This window comes from Melanerpes formicivorus, unplaced genomic scaffold, assembly GCF_026170545.1.
Source record: "Melanerpes formicivorus ecotype bairdi unplaced genomic scaffold, bMelFor1.0.p_v2 SCAF_6, whole genome shotgun sequence".
NCBI classification, from domain to species: Eukaryota; Metazoa; Chordata; class Aves; order Piciformes; family Picidae; genus Melanerpes; species Melanerpes formicivorus.
Window position 1 is genome coordinate 366,527 of NW_027142358.1, and position 16,667 is coordinate 383,193.

Here is a 16,667-nt window from a genome sequence, read left to right on the forward strand (position 1 = left end):
TTTTTTCAGACACTTTCCAATTACTTCACTTCTAGAAGGATACCCAGTTCATCTCTAGGCTATTAATGAAGCTTATGACCCATGTAATTTAACAGGTCTGTGCAGGTAGCCAAAAGAGCTTTAAAATGAATGAAATGAAATGTGGATGAAGAAGGTGCTGCAATACTAACTTTTTGTCTTTCTTTTTTTTTATTCTCCTTGCCTAGCAATTGGTGAATATGAAGAACTCAGAGCAGAAAATAAGAAAACAAAAGAAGAGGTTTGTGTCTATTTTTTTAAATGATAATTGATAAATTGTTGTTAATAAATGTGATCATTTTTTTTAATGATAAAATGCTCAATATCAGAAAAACTTCCTGGCCATGGCAGATGGTTGTCTGTGTTTTTGTGAGTTCAGCTGATTACTTACAAATAATAAGTATTACTTGCACCTGTGTGTATGAAGGTGCAATGAATGCAACTCTTAACAGCTATTTTAGCTCTCCCACTCCAGAAAAGTTGCCACAAATATATTGTTGTGTTTTAAAATAATGATTGCTCCTATAGCTAATTTGCCTGTATGAGCACAGAGCACCTCAGGTGTTTATATATTCTTAGGAAGATTTGTTTCTCTTGGATTTAAACCTTGTTTTATTACAACTTAATTTGCACAGTGGGGCTTCATGAAAAGAAAACAGAGCAACCCCCCTCAGCTAGTCCTCCTCAAAATTCAGAATGTAGGTCCCCTCTTCCTTCTCCCCTCTTCCTTCTCCCCTCTTCCTTCTCCCCTCTTCCTTCTCCCCTCTTCCTTCTCCCCTCTTCCTTCTCCCCTCTTCCTTCTCCCCTCTTCCTTCTCCCCTCTTCCTTCTCCCCTCTTCCTTCTCCCCTCTTCCTTCTCCCCTCTTCCTTCTCCCCTCTTCCTTCTCCCCTCTTCCTTCTCCCCTCTTCCTTCTCCCCTCTTCCTTCTCCCCTCTTCCTTCTCCCCTCTTCCTTCTCCCCTCTTCCTTCTCCCCTCTTCCTTCTCCCCTCTTCCTTCTCCCCTCTTCCTTCTCCCCTCTTCCTTCTCCCCTCTTCCTTCTCCCCTCTTCCTTCTCCCCTCTTCCTTCTCCCCTCTTCCTTCTCCCCTCTTCCTTCTCCCCTCTTCCTTCTCCCCTCTTCCTTCTCCCCTCTTCCTTCTCCCCTCTTCCTTCTCCCCTCTTCCTTCTCCCCTCTTCCTTCTCCCCTCTTCCTTCTCCCCTCTTCCTTCTCCCCTCTTCCTTCTCCCCTCTTCCTTCTCCCCTCTTCCTTCTCCCCTCTTCCTTCTCCCCTCTTCCTTCTCCCCTCTTCCTTCTCCCCTCTTCCTTCTCCCCTCTTCCTTCTCCCCTCTTCCTTCTCCCCTCTTCCTTCTCCCCTCTTCCTTCTCCCCTCTTCCTTCTCCCCTCTTCCTTCTCCCCTCTTCCTTCTCCCCTCTTCCTTCTCCCCTCTTCTCCCTCTCGTTTCTGAAGAAGGTATTTCAAGACTTTCCCCTGCCTTCCTAAAATAAAAAACAAAACAACCCCCCCCAGTTTTTAACAGGAGAGCAAGATGCTATATCTCAGCTTGCACAGTGATACTGCAGCATAAAACAGATGTGAAATCTGTGTGCCTGTACAACTTGAAAATAAGCTTTGAATGCATGTGCCAGACCTCATATATTTCTGCTGGCTGAATAGTTTTTAATGGTCAGACTTTCTGGTGTAAGAAATGATGACCACTTTCTAGATTATTCATTGTAATTATACTGAACTGTCTTTCTAGTAGTAGAACTAATCACATTTGGTGAAGTCTCTCTTTCCACCAAGGACTCTGGTTCATTGAACAGAACTGCTTCCTGTGAGGGAGCTCAGATTCGGTGGCAGCGTTGTGATGCATAAATCCACAACCATGTGCAAAAGGTTTTTAGCAGATATCTGTCAGAAGAAACTGTCCCCACTAAAAGCTTCTTACCAGTTCTAGGTAGTGAGGAAGGCAGAGAAGTCAATGCTATGCTATATTGTAAATGAAAAAAAATTAATGATCTCCTTTCTGCAGTACTAGTGAGCTTAGGATGCAGGAGATATGTTATGTTAGTTTAGTATCATAGTATCAGTCAGGGTTGGAAGGGACCACAAGGATCATCCAGTTCCAACCCCCCTGCCATGAGCAGGGACACCTCACACTAGATCAGGATGGCCAGAGCCTAAGCCAGCCTGGACTTAAATACCTTCAGGGATGGGGCCTCAACCACCTCCCTGGACAACCCATTCCAGGGCTTCATCACTCTCATGGGGAAGAACTTCCTCCTCACATCCAGCCTGAATCTCCCCACCTCCAGCTTCATTCCATTCCCCCTAGTCCTATCACTACCTGAGATCCTGAGAAGTCCCTCCCCAGCCTTCTTGTAGGCCCCCTTCAGATACTGGAAGGATACACCTTGGAGCCTTCTCTTCTCCAGACTGAACAGCCCCAACTCCTTCAGTCTGTCCTCATAGCAGAGGTGCTCCAGCCCTCTGATTATCTTCGTGGCCCTTCTCTGGACACGTTCCAGCACCTCCACATCCCTCTTGTAATAGGGGCTCCAGAACTGGAGGCAGTACTCCAGGTGGGGTCTCACCAGAGCTGAGTAGAAGGGGGGGATCACCTCCCTCGACCTGCTGGCCACACTTCTCCTGATGCAGCCCAGGATCTGATTGACTTTGCGGGCTGCAAGTGCACATTGAGAGCTCCTGTTGAGCTTTTTGTCCACCAGCACCCCCAAGTCTCTCTCCTCAGGGCTGCTTTCCAGCCAGTTGCTGCCCAGCCTGGATTTGTGCCTGGGATTGCCTTGACCCAGATGCAGGACCCTGCACTTGGTCTTGTTGAACCTCATGAGATTGGCTTGTGCCCACCTCTCCAGCCTGTCCAGGTCCCTCTGGATGTCCTCCCTTCCCTCCAGCTGTCTGCTGCACCACACAGCTTGGTGTCATCAGCAAACTTGCTGAGGGTGCACTCAATGCCACTGTCCATGGCACCCACAAAGATGTTGAACAAGACAGGTCCCAGGACTGATCCCTGAGGGACTCCACTTGTCCCTGGCCTCCACTGGGACATGGAGCCATTGACAGCCACTCTTTGGGTGCGGCCATCAAGCCAGTTCCTTATCCATCTAGTGGTCCATCCCAATCCCTGTTAGCTGCCAAGGCATGTAGGTTTAATTTAGCCTTTTTTAAAGTAATTTCTGAAGAGTCATTTTTAGTCCACTTGTTACAAAATACTTCAATGCAAGGCTGTATTGGGAAGACCTTGTCCTTAACTTCTTTTCCTCATTATTAAAGAGAATTTGAAGCTTATCTTTGTATTGTGCTTCAGCAGAGGTTCTTTATTAGAATAAACCTTTATTAGAATAAACCTTTATTAGAATAAACCAAACCAGGTTGGAAGAGACCTTCAAGATCATCGTGTCCAACCCATCAACCAATCCAACCCACCCAAACAGCTAACCCATGGCACCAAGCACCCCATCAAGTCTCCTTCTGAACACTTCGGTCCCTCCTACAGTTTGACCTCCTTGCCTTTCTTGACTGCTATTGCTGTCCTACATGCAAGCCTCAGATATCCCAGCAAAATGGTCCTCTTTCTTTTGCTATTTGGAAGGCTGTGGAAGTTCTTCTCCTAGTGCTCAGAAGAAGAGGAGAATGGAATGTGGTTAAACAGAGTCCATCTAGCCCAGTGTCCTGTCTCTGACAGCATCAGAGAGGAAGTGTCAGGGCATGTGTTATGCCTCCACAGAGTACCCTTAGTCTTCAAACTGCTTGCAGCCTGCATGTGTTTTCAGTGTGTTCTGCTCTTCACAGCTCTCTGCCTTGAATTTGTCCTGTTCCTTCCAAGCCTGTGCTGATTGTTGGCTTCCATCACATATGAGGATTTCCACACTGGAATTGTCCACTGTGTGAAAACTGGGCTCCCCAGATTTTTGCTGAACCTAAGTCCTACTATCTTGGTGTTTCTTCAACAAAGCTTTGTTTTGGGGGTGAGAGTGATGAGGAGGGTTTTCTTCAGCTGCATTTTTATTTAGATTTTTTTTTTTTTCAAAGGGAATTCCAGTGAGAAGTTTTAATGCCAAAGTTGAGATGAACTGAGATGTTCTGAGCTTGTTTCTTCCATTCTGCTCTTCTTTCTTCCTCACTCCTCTCTCACAAGACCTCTCTCCTATAACTCCATATCACTGGCTAGTCCTGTGTGTTTTTTCTGAAGGTTGGTATGATATTTGTCAGAATAGTTGCATAACAACTGAAAATCCTCTGAGCATGTGGGGATTACATTCCCAGTCTGGCACACTACTTGAACACGTGCTTGGGGTGGAGGATTTTCAGCTGCTATGCAAGTATTCTCCATCCAAGAATTGGTGTGCTTGTGTAAGCAGTCTGCTTAATTGTCTAAGTGCTTGGACTCAAGTAGTTAAGTGTGAGGCCCTAAGAGCCTAAGAAAGAGTCTGCTAATACAGAGTTGATGGTTCTGTTTGCTTACAATGCTGATACTGGAAGAAATTATTCCATATGTTATTGCAGGGCTGCATAATCCTGAAAGCTCATTAGCATCTCTAACTTTGTATCTTAGTTTATGCTTTGTAGGATCAAACCTGATACTGGAGGAAGCATTACCACAACCTGTCTCTGACTGTGGGTCTGGCAAGTTGTGGGTGACTCTCTTCCAGTTTCTGCCACTGTTTGTCAGTACGAGTGTAAGCAGATGGTTTCCTCTGTATCAAGTGTGGTCACAGAATTGCATCAGTGGAAGGAAGGGAAGAGAACATTAATATCTTTTTTAGAAGACATGGGGTTAGATAGCAGTCTGTATGGATGTGCTTTTGGCACAATTGGTGGAATTGGAGTCACCACTACACTTGTATGGCTCTGACAGGTGAGCTGTGTGATGCAGGAATGATCCTCGTTTCTATTAGAAACAGGGAACCTGGTGGATAATGGGCAGCAAGCTTCAAATAAGAGTAGCTTTAGTTTCTGAAAATTTATGCTTTTTGCTCCCTATTTCTTCTTAAGATTAGAAAGTAAATGGAATTTCGTATATGGTTAATTTGCTCAAAGCACTGCTGCTGAAAAGGATGCTAATAATCATGAAAATTCAGGAGCAAAATACAAGATCTTTGATCTGCGGTGTCTCCTCCTCATCGCCTTTCTAAACTGCCAATTCAGAGACCTCTGGCAGGGTCTCTGACAAAACTGGAGCAGGCAATTTTCTTATTAGCATTTTAAAGTGTTTCCAGAAACTGGGGCAAAAATGACATTGGCAGATTACTTCTCTTAGATCATCCTTTTCATTGAAGCAGCCAACTGAACATGCCAGTCCCCCAAAAGTAGATAGCTAACGTTCACAAACGTAGATAACTTAATGTGCAGTACTGACATATTAAGAGTCAGATCATGAATAAATATTTGAGTGCTTGCTAATCAGACAGAAATGACTCTGAGCACTGGTTTTGACAGTTTTGTCATGCTGCCAGTAGCAAGGGGGGATGGGGGAAAGGCAAGGCAGCTCTCCAAAACAGTTAGGGTATTGCTGTATCTCTGATACATCATCTGTGTGTTAAAGCACACATATGGAATGGTTTATATGTTTTGCCACCACATGGCAGTGGAGTGGGAATTCTGCCTCAGTGACATAGTCATTCTTTCTCTAACTAGAGGACAGCAAATGCCATAGGATACTTTTGAGCACTGTACCAAACTCAATTTTAGAACAAGAATTATATCTACATAAATTGCACTGTCTGTGTAAATGGTGAAGAAGGAATCTTGTTTTGTATAGCAATGGCTTAATTGACTATATGGCTACTATGTGAACTTCTTGCATCTTAATATCTATACTGAACAATCTCCTTCTTGTTTTTGCCCTTTGAAGGCCCTTTACTGAAGTCAGTAGGAGCTTATGTGCAAAATACTTGGCAAAAAAAAAGCCTGTTACAAGAGAATAGACAAGCAACCCAGGCCTCTCTGGAATTAGTGGCAGAGAGTCCTTGGGCTGGTGGGAGTGGGTGTGTGGAGACTATTTACAGGCTTCCAGGTGATTGTGTGCATCAACTTCCCAACATGATGTTGCAGTTTCAGGTTCCTTTAATGGCACTCTCCTGGTATTATGCTAGCTCAAGTACAGACCAAGTCCTTGCACTGCTCTTCACCTTGCTGTGTATGCAGTACTTGGTTTGAACACTGATTTTTGACACGTACACGGTTTACTTGTATGTAATCAGTGTAGCAGTTCCTCATGCTAGAAATTAAAGTACTGCCTCATATCTTGTCTCCTAGAAGGGATCAGCAAAGCTCCTGAATTTCCTTCTGCAAATATGGCGATGTGGGAGGAGTTTTCCACAAAATAAATTAGGGAAACTGAAATGTTAATTTGTTTCTAAAAACACAGCTGTTGTTTCATTGCCAAGTAATTGCTATTGACTCCTATAGCTAGTTCAGGACTGGAATGGGAGTATTGGCTATTACCTTTGGGTTTTTATTGAGAGAATGGAATGGAATGGAATGGAATGGAATGGAATAGAATAGAATAGAATAGAATAGAACTCCTGTAGCTAGTTCAGGACTGGAATGGGAGTATTGGGTATTACCTTTGGGTTTTTATTGAGAGAATAGAAATAGAATAGAAATAGAATAGAATAGAAATAGAATAGAATAGAATAGAATAGAATAGAATAGAATAGAATAGAATAGAATAGAATAGAACTCCTATAGCTAGTTCAGGACTGGAATGGGAGTATTGGCTATTACCTTTGGGTTGTTATTGAGAGAATGGAATGGAATGGAATAGAGTAGAATAGAATAGAATAGAACTCCTATAGCTAGTTCAGGACTGGAATGGGAATATTGGCTATTACCTTTGGGTTTCTATTGAGAGAATGGAATGGAATGGAATGGAATGGAATAGAACTCCTATAGCTAGTTCAGGACTGCAATGGGAATATTGGCTATTACCTTTGGGTTTTTATAGAGATAATGGTGCTATAAATATCAACTTAAAAATACAGTGTGTAAAATGGTACAAATGCTTGTTTTCCCCAGCAGAGAAGCTGGAACTTTCAGCACTGCAAAGTTAAGAGCAGAAATATGACTGACAGCCCAGGAGTTGCTGATTTTCTCTTTATTTATTTATTTATTTTCATTTGAGAGTGCTTGAGTATAGAGCTATCTGTTAAAAACTGACAAGAGGAGACTTAGTAAACACTTGAAAACTGTTTCTCCTTAGCAGTTGCGTGTGCTTGACTGTGAAAAGTGAACAGTGGATTCTATTGCGATGTTGTGCTATTTGCCTTCCAGCATTCAGGATTTTCAATATTCTTTTCACTTAACAATTCCACTGTATATGCCACAAGTTGCTTTTTTGAAAAGTGAGGTTTGAAGGCTGCTGTGTAGCATTTTAAGAGCAGCTAACATTTCTAAACTTTGTTATTTTTAATCTTTCCTGGTTTAAAGGTAATGTAAGTGTAAGGGCTGACCCTGGTTTTGTTATGGGGCTTAATTGCTTCAATCAATATTTTGTTTCCTTAACTTTTCAGTTTGAAACAGTACAAGTAGTTAAAGGCAATCTCAACTTTCTCTGTTTCTTAGCTAAACTGGTTTGGGTTTTTTTTTTTTGGTAGGATTTATAACAGCTCTCCTTGCACGGGTCTGATTGCAAGACAAAAGGCAAAGTGCTTTCCATTGCTCATTTCAGCAGAGGCAACAATCTCCCCCTCTCCTTTTCTTCCTGCTTCCATTCTGAAGCACAGTAGCAGCAAAAAGAAAATATTCAGCAAGCTACAACTGGAAGCAGGAATGGCTCTGCAGCCCCTGATTGTGCAGAGAAGCGTGGGGCAGTCAGGAGAGTCGCCGGCTTGCCGTGGTCCAAATGGAGCGCTCTCCACAAACAGCGCTCAAGGTGAAGTGGAACATCACTTCCCCTTTTGAACTTCCCCTTTTGCTACACAGGGAAAGCTGTTACACCTTACAGCATGTTGCTAAAAGATTTCCTAAGGAGTTTTTTCCCAGCCTTTGGGTTAGGAAATCCCCTACATTAAGGCTTCCACCAGTAGGGAAGTGTCCTGTTGACTTCCACAGGCAACAGATCAGATCCTTAAAATGCTAATCTTCCTGGTTTTCAAACTGAGCATTAAAAGTGCTCGTTCATTTAACTTGCAGTGGGTTGAAAGCTTACAGCATGCAGAAAAATCCGTGGGAGAAGTATGCCAGTGTGGTTACAGTGTGTCTCTTGTTCAAAGAGGCACCAGCTCACACTGATTCCCCTTTGGCAGCAGAGCTCTGGTCTGCAGGAGCAATCAGACATACTTTCTTTCTGTGTCTTTTGCTGCCTTCTGTTCTCAGACTGCACTTCTGCCAGTAAGGTAAGGTAAATTTTTACTGAGGAAACTGAGAGGGTGGGCAGAAAGGATCAAGACACATGCACTGATTTTTTTTTTTCTTTCATTTGTTTTCTTTCCCCACCTCTCCTGTGCAAGGTTCTCTAAATAGCTTCTTTGTTAACAGGTCTAGGTGAAATGGTAGGTCCTTGTCCAGTGCTGCTTGCTCCTTCTGCAGGTCTGCCTTGTTTCACAGACCTTTACTGCAGCTGGTGACTGACCTGTTTTCCCTGCTCAGTTGCTGTGCTTTTCCCCATCACCCCAGTGTCAGGAGAAGAGAGACTGCTTTTTCTCCCACAGTTAGCTATCAGCAGTGGCTTCCAAGGCCTGTGTGGAGGCTGCCCCTGAGGTGACACTAATGGCATCCTCTCCATGCCCAAGAGCAGATCCTTCTTTGGGCCTCGTCCAAGGTCCCCTGGAGCTGATAGAAAGGCTGTCTTGAGCTTGGCTGCCTTTGATTTGGGTTCTCTCCCTACTTGTTACTGAACAGCAGGCTTTTTTTCCAGCTGACTCAGAGTGGGTCCTCATGTGGAAAAACTGAAAATTGAGCAAAAGCATTTCAGGGTCTTTTCCCAGCTCTGTTCCAATGACCAATATCCTTGTAATTGCAGTTACATTGTAAGGAGCTCAATCACATATCTTCCAGAAGTTAACTCATGGTCTTGTGGTGATTTATTGCTGCGAATGTGCACAGCCACATGTGAGGAAGGATGTCTGGTACACCGTGTGTGTAAGGCTTGGTTTGTGCCAGCCCTACTTCCCCCTGGGTCATGTGTTTTTCACAGTGTGGTTAATCACTGACTGTCTCTCTTGTGAAGTTTACTCATTTCTTTGAGTTCTTTCTTCTGCTAACAGAAGGGGTTTTCTTAGAGAAGTCCATTTAACATTTGCTTTATTCTCTCTCTTTGAAGAAACCTTTCCATCCTAAGATCGGTGATTGTGACCCTGTGTAGGGTTAGCATTAACCCCAGAGTTAATGAAATTGGGGTGATGGGAAATCCTCAAAGTATGAAACTGGGCATCCTCCCTGCTTCAGGGCTGAAGCTTTGCTTATGATGTAATAAAACTGAACAGCACATCACCCTTTATTGGTTTTGAGGTTTTCCTTGCACGTGGTAGATAGAGAAATGGAAGCCTCTTTTCTATTTCTGTTAAAGAAGCTAGATTTAAAACACATTCTGTATGTCCAAAATACTGCTGTTACTGTTGTGTGCAACATGGAGGACTGTTTACCTCACTTTGGGATGATGTGGCTCTTCTAAAGTATATTCAGAGTGGCTTTGAACTAGAATCTAAAATCAAGTACCACTTGTCGCTTTGGTTAGGAAATGCTCTGGGTGGTGAATTTTTTAATGCATAATTTCTGTCAAACTTGCATGACTGAGAACAAAAAAATAAAGGGCTTTGATAGGCTTCTGTAGGTTATTGTGCTGGCAACTGATCTTTGTTGCTTTTGCATGTTGTGACTGACTGCTAATTAAATAACTGGGATCAGTTTTTCGTTTCAATTTTCTCTTCTGCAGTGTGACAAAATCAAGCAAGAACGAGATGAGGCTGTCAAAAAACTGGAGGAGTTCCAGAAAAGTAAGTTGATAATATTAGTGGGAATTTGTTTTTTTTTGGTGTAGAGAACAGAATTATGAACATCACTCTGTGTACTCTGGAGAGCTGTTAGGATGGTAAGATTCAGGTCCACTTGCTGTTTCTCCTTGGAAATCCTGTTACAGGGAGCTATTCTGGTGAGACTTTGACCATTGTCAGACTAAGTGCTGGCACAGCATTGATGCTTTCTGAGCCATTCTTAAAGTGCAAAGTGTTGAAAGTGGTGGTACAAATGAGGCTGTATCTCACCTGGGTCCTGCAAGTGACTTTTGGATTTGGCCCCATTGCTGAGATTTGCTAATTATTATTGCCATTGTAACTTGTTCATGAAGAAGGAGTAAAATTACTTTAAGCATAAACAGACCAATAGAGGTTTTTAGGATGAACTGCTATCTCTTGGTAATTTCTAGAGCAAGCTCTGTCTTATCTGGGCTGGGAGGACATCAATATTCAGTTTTACACTTTTATGGTAATGCTTCTATTGAAACCGTATGGTGTCTGGAAGCAACAAAGCACATCTAATGGGAGTGGAAGTATTCTAGTGGAATAGCCCCTTAGAAGAGACAATTACAATAGGATTGTGGTCTGTTATGTCTGGTTTGTGCCAGTATGGTGAGCTGCACCAGGAAGCATCAGAAATGTGTGTGGATGAAGTTTGTGCAGGAGAAGGAAATCACAAGGTCCATAATTCTGTGTGGCTGTGCCAACAGAGGAATTTGCTCGCTTCCATTTTATAATTGTTCTTATGATGCAGTTATGGAGAATAACCTAAAATACACAGGAGTCATCTGCTGCCTTAAATGATTGGAGAGAACTGTTTAGGGAGGCGAGAATGTTCTCTAAGAACTCTTAATTCCTTTGGAAAAAAACCTGCAGCCCGTTTTGTTTTTGTTACGGTACGAGGAACACCAGAGCGTGGCAGAAAATGTCAAGTAGTTAAGACTTAAAATTTGAAGTAATATTTGATGTTGTAAAATTTTTATAGGTTTCTTTTATCTTCCTTTCACATTTTTAAAGGACATACCTTGTAAACATAGTGATAAAATGCCAGGAATATTAGGATTTTAAGGCAATAATAGAGCCCATTATTTAAACGACAATATAAAAGGCAATTATATTGATGAAGAGCTACATTGGCTTTGTGTCTGTGAATAAACTTGGCCTGTACTCAGCTTCTATTTGTTCTCCTGGCATAAACACATATTGTGTGTGATTCCAGTTTAATGGGGCCCCGTTTGTATGCCAAGCAGCTGCATTTTAGGCCCTATTGCGTGATTTCATAGCTCTCTGAAAATTGGTTCTATTGAGCACAAGAGATAGAAGGTGGTGGGGGGGGGGAAAGCTTCAACACACAATCATTTCTTTTCAATTGGAGCCAGCAAGGTTGATGACAACATGACCATTGTGTTATAATGATAAGACCACTAAGGATCTGTACCTCTCATCAAGGCTTTCACACAACAGCAGATACAATTTAATTCACTGCTCTGTCAGCAGTGCTGATACCATTATGCCGTCTGTCTCCACAGTTATAATCACTGTCCTCCGAGAAATGCAGTTGAAATGATCTTGAGCAGTCAAAGAAACTCTCAATTAAGGCTGCCACTTCCAATGTGTCAGATTGTGTCTTATGCACTTGGTACAATTTTCACTTCCAATCCTGTTTATTTACAATGTCTACCAGTAATTACGCTTAACATGTCATTTAGTGAGGGTGCCCCTGCCAAGGAGATTGTTGGGTGCTGCAGTACCATTGAGTGGGAGTTTCTCGCAGTCAATGCCATCAGCGGCTTTTAGTCCCTGATGGGATGCAGTAGTAATGTTGATAATGCAAGTATCGTGCTCATCAAGTCATAATTAGATGCCACTCAAATGTGCCACTTGTAATAACAGTGTTGATTCATGTTTTCTCGGTGACTGCAACTACTAATTAGTTAAGTGGTTTTTGGTTGGCCTGCATTTGCTGCGGATTATTATTACCCCTGAAAAAAAACTGTCAAGGTTAGAGATGTTTCAGGCCACTTAGTGCTGCTTTATGAATTTTAATATTGACATAATAAGAACTTTGGACAGACTTAGGAAATAATATATTTTTGTATTTAATTTAGAAAGACTTTTTTTTTTCTGCCCCTTCCCCCTCCCCCCCCCCCCAGTTAATCATAATTGCAGGTTAATTAAGTTTCAATGAACCAAGAGTAATCCCTAGTTCTGTCATGTGAGCCCAATCCTTGTTTCCTAACTTTAGCCTTGCTTGAGGCCATTAGATTCCTGTCTGTAAAATGGGAGCAGCTCTGTGTCTCTGCTGCTCCCTCATCTTTCCCAAAGCATTTTATTACTCCAAATTCCCAGAGTAAAACCAGAAGAGAGATGGACCTGGAGCTTTTCATCTCTCTAATTAAATGTGGCAGCTGGTAGGGCACTCTTGGAGCAGATAACTTCTCCAAAGTCAGAAAAGATTGAAGTAAAAAGACACCCCAAGAAAGAGCTGTGGTTGCTTTGCTGTTAGAAGGCTTCTATAATACAGTTTTTTGACCAGGATTTTTCCAATACTCTGCCTTGTTTTGGTTTTTTTGTCTGCTCATGTGTTGTAGAACCCGTTTCCTGCAGTTACTGATTTGACAGCAAACTCCAATGTATTGCTCATTTCCTATGCTATTATTTAAAATGTTAGTTAATACAGACTAAGTATCTATACAGCTGCATAAATAACACTTGTTAATGGCCTCTTCTTCCTATCCTAGAGCCCTGTTTTGTAGACATTAAGATGACCTCTGGATATCAGAGAACTTTTAAGTCTCTCTCTCCAATATTTAGGCAAAAGTCTTAGAAGAGGGCAAGTGGGATTTTCTACCCAGTGGTATAAAATCCCAAGGTTTTAATGCTTATCTTCTCACCAGGCTGAGAAGGAATCTGTGTCATGAAATGACTTGCAGAATTAGGTTCCAGGCTGCCACTTGGAATGGATAAGGGTGCCAGGAGCCAAGGAGGAGTTACATCAGTGAGCAAGTTGCTTGCCTGAGGAATACGAAACTCTTGGGTTTTCTGCTTTGCAACTTGAAACTGTCTCTTAGAAGAAGACTTTAAACACTGGAAAAGCATCTACCTACTGCTGGAAGTTGAGGTCAATTGCAAGCCAAAATAGCTGCACTTTAAAATTCCCTCTAACTCATTAATATCCTGTGTTGAAAAAAATTTGTTCCATAGCCTTTTGGTCACTCTAAGGATATTGCCTCTCTCTGCCACAGCGATGTGTACCCTCTGCAGGAACAGGCAAAGGACAGATGTGTCTCTTGCTCTTCCAGCTGTGGCATCAAATGTAGTAGCACAACCATAGATTCCAGATGCAATCAAACAGCTTGCTCTCAGCTCTGGTCTCATGGAAGAATGTGTCTGTGCATGCTGGTGTCTGAATCTTTGTTGCAGACTGTAAGGGGAGGTTGTGAGACCATGATGCTTATTTTAGGGCATACTCAAAACACAGAGAGACTTCGAGTAAGAAACAGTTTGCACAACAGCCATGCAGTAATACAGAAGTTGGGTTGTTCAGCTGAGATTGCTCAAGTTATGACAGTTCAGGCAGTGTTGACTTTCCTTCAAGACTGCATCCATCAAGTTGCTTCAGACAGCTTTGAAGGCAGAATGAGGTGAAGGAGCTGTGCTGTAGGTGGGACTGTGAATATGGAGGCTTCAATCACTTAATTCCTTTCTCCATTTCCTAGACGGCTTGCCCCAGGCATATGCTATATGTCCATCTTGCAGCTCTTCCTCTGCAGTACATTTAGCAAGTGTGATGATACCATCTAAACCTGAAGACTGGATGGTGAAACTAATCTTTGTAACACATCTGAGTTAATCTTGTTGGTTAAAAATACTGAGATGTCAGTCTTCTGAAAACCACACCCACACCAAATTTTCATGAGGATTATGCTGACAGTTTTAAGGGTTTCACTCTGATTCCTGAAGCATTAATGAAATAAAGATGGTAAATGACAGTATCAGAGTATCACCAAGGTTGGAAGAGACCTCAAAGATCATTGAGTCCAACCTGTCACCACAGCCCTCATGACTAGACCATGGCACCAAGTGCCATGTCCATTCCCCTCTTGGGCACCTCCAGGGATGGTGACTGCACCACCTCCCTGGGCAGCATATTCCAATGACAAATTACTCTCTTGGTGAAGAACTTTTTCCTCACCTTGAGCCTAAACTTCCCCTGGTGCAGCTTGAGACTGTGTCCTCTTGTTCTGGTGCTGGTTGCTAGAGAGAAGAGACTGACCCCTTCCTGGCTACAACCACCTTTCAGGTAGTTGTAGAGGGCAATGAGGTCTCCCCTGAGCCTCCTCTTCTCCAGGCTAAACAATCCCAGCTCCCTCAGCCTCTCCTCATAAGGATTGTGTTCAAGGCCTCTCCCCAGCCTTGTTGCCCTTCTCTGGACACGTTCAAGTGTCTCGATGTCCTTCCTAAACTGAGAGACCCAGAACTACACAGTAACAATGGACAATGGTTAGGGAGGCTCCTACTGTGCTTCTGCTTCCATAAGTTCATGCACACTTCTCCAGTTCCCTCTCTAATGCCTCAGACATGGTTTGGAAGAATTGCTTAAAGCAACGCACCAAGTAGTGTTCTAAAGAGTTCCTATCCATGAAGATTATCTTGGTGTGTACTTCCTTGTACTTCCCTAGAAAGCTACCAGACAAAGACACAGCACTTCTCATCATGGGATGCATGTGTCAAATGCAGGGAAATACTGACTAATCTTTAAACTCTTCCCTTAGTCTCTCACATGGTTATTGAGGAAGTAAACTGTATTCAGAACCACCTCGAAATTGAGAAGACGTGCCGGGAAAGTGCTGAGGCTTTGGCTTCTAAGGTGAGAAGAACCCCAATGATTTGGTTTCATCTGATAACATTAATTGTTTTTATTTAATCTGAAATGATATGCATGTCCCATGTATGTTTTCCTAGAGTCTTGCAAATCTGTGAGGTTGTTTTGAAGTGACAAAAACTATAAGCCATACGTGAGCTTCGAAATACAATTCCTGTCTTTAAAGAGGAAAAAAAAAACCCAGCCAAAACCAAACCCCACCTCTTTTATTTTAGCCTCTGTTTTGAAACAGTAAGTCATGGACCAGCACCTTGATACCTAGTTTTTTATATGCATTTAGGTTAAATGGAGAACAAGTTTAGCACTGTCCTGTGTGAGAGAGAAAACAATAATGAGCATTTCAGTGTCTGAATAAAATGGAAAAAGTCAACCACTGCATTACATTTCAGGTGATTGTTTATGAAAGCAAAGCGAGGGCAGGGAAAAGGTGACCTCCACTGCTCTGTTGATTGCATCTAGTCTGATGAATTTAACAAGTGTGTAATTTTCTATATTCCATCTCATCAGAAGTGCATTATTATTAAAGAATGTTTTTATCTCTCTTATATATTTTTGGTTGTGTAAAATGCATCTGAGCCACTTCATCAGAAAATGGATTACAGCAATTTTGAACCAAATTTCATTAGCAATGCTGACTGCCTTTTTTTTTTCCCTTCTCCCTTCTCCCCCCCTTTTTTTTTCCCCTCCCCCATCCCCTGCCCAAAGTACATCCTTAGCTATGGTAAAAAATCACACCAGCAAGAAATCGCTTTAATTTAGATGCATTAGCAATCTACTTTCTGGAGGTATTTACTTAATTGTTTGCATAATGACACTATATTAGAATTCATAAGATAGACAATCAGCATCTAAGTAAGAAAATAAATGTATTTATGGAACTTTTCTCCTTCTCTGCACTTTTCCTGTAATGCATTTAGAGGGGCAGTTCAAAGAGTAACCCATGGGGCTTCTTACCCAAAGCTTATTTGTTTGCTCCTATGAGCTGTCTGAACCATGTAATGTTCCTCACACCACACTTCTCACTTGCTCAGTTTAATTCTTTGGCACAGAGATGAAGAAGTTCCTAAGTGAATCTCCTATAGTTGTGGGGCTGAGGAGAAGGTAGATCAGAGGTGATTGCTCAGATGAAAATTCAGGGTCAGCCTAGGTCTTCTATTTGAAGGCAAATATTTGGCTTCTGAAGTGCATGTTGCCTTCCACATATCATTAGTAGAAAACTGAGTCTCATTCTTGGACTTGAACAGAGGGAATTTTGGCTGGTGGGTGAGCAGTCATCCCAACATAGACCTGAACCCCCCTGAAGTTGTGCTGAGCTTGCTGGCAGAGGGTATGCAGGTGCAGAACAGTGGAAGAAATGATGAGTACAGGGGCACAATGATTTCCCTGCTCCTGCTGGGAGGGGTTTTATTTGGCCAATGGATTGAGATGGCAAAACCAGATAGCTTTCAGGCCCACAAGCTCTTCTTCAGGTCGTTCAGTTAGGGCTCCTGACAATGCTGGTACATGCTTAAGGGTATAGATCTGAAGCAGCTATCACAAAGAATGTGAACATTAAGTAAACTTGGTAGTTAATTTGATTTGATACAGGGTATCTATTAATCAGAAGTACCAGAGAGGAAAGAAGGGCATGGATGAAGCATCATGCTGAATTGAAGCCTCTTCAGAGGAGAAACTGGACAAGCTACCTGCCTTCAGACCATTTCAATATTGAATGGAATGTTTAATCTGTTCCTTTGTTGCCTTTGTTTGATAGATCTTTTAATGATAAGGGAGGGGAAAAAAAATACACTTGACCCACATGGCAGCTCA

At 42.4% G+C, this 16,667-nt stretch overlaps 1 protein-coding gene across 1 annotated transcript in view; it reads left to right on the forward strand.

The window, feature by feature from the left end:
* Positions 1-16,667, forward strand: part of SHTN1 (shootin 1) — an 82,103-nt gene that overhangs the window by 11,800 nt on the left and 53,636 nt on the right. The window contains exons 2-4 of the mRNA XM_068139285.1: positions 207-259; positions 9,895-9,955; positions 14,749-14,843. Coding sequence (XP_067995386.1) covers positions 207-259; positions 9,895-9,955; positions 14,749-14,843 — 209 coding nt within the window. The remainder of the gene's footprint in view (positions 1-206; positions 260-9,894; positions 9,956-14,748; positions 14,844-16,667) is intronic.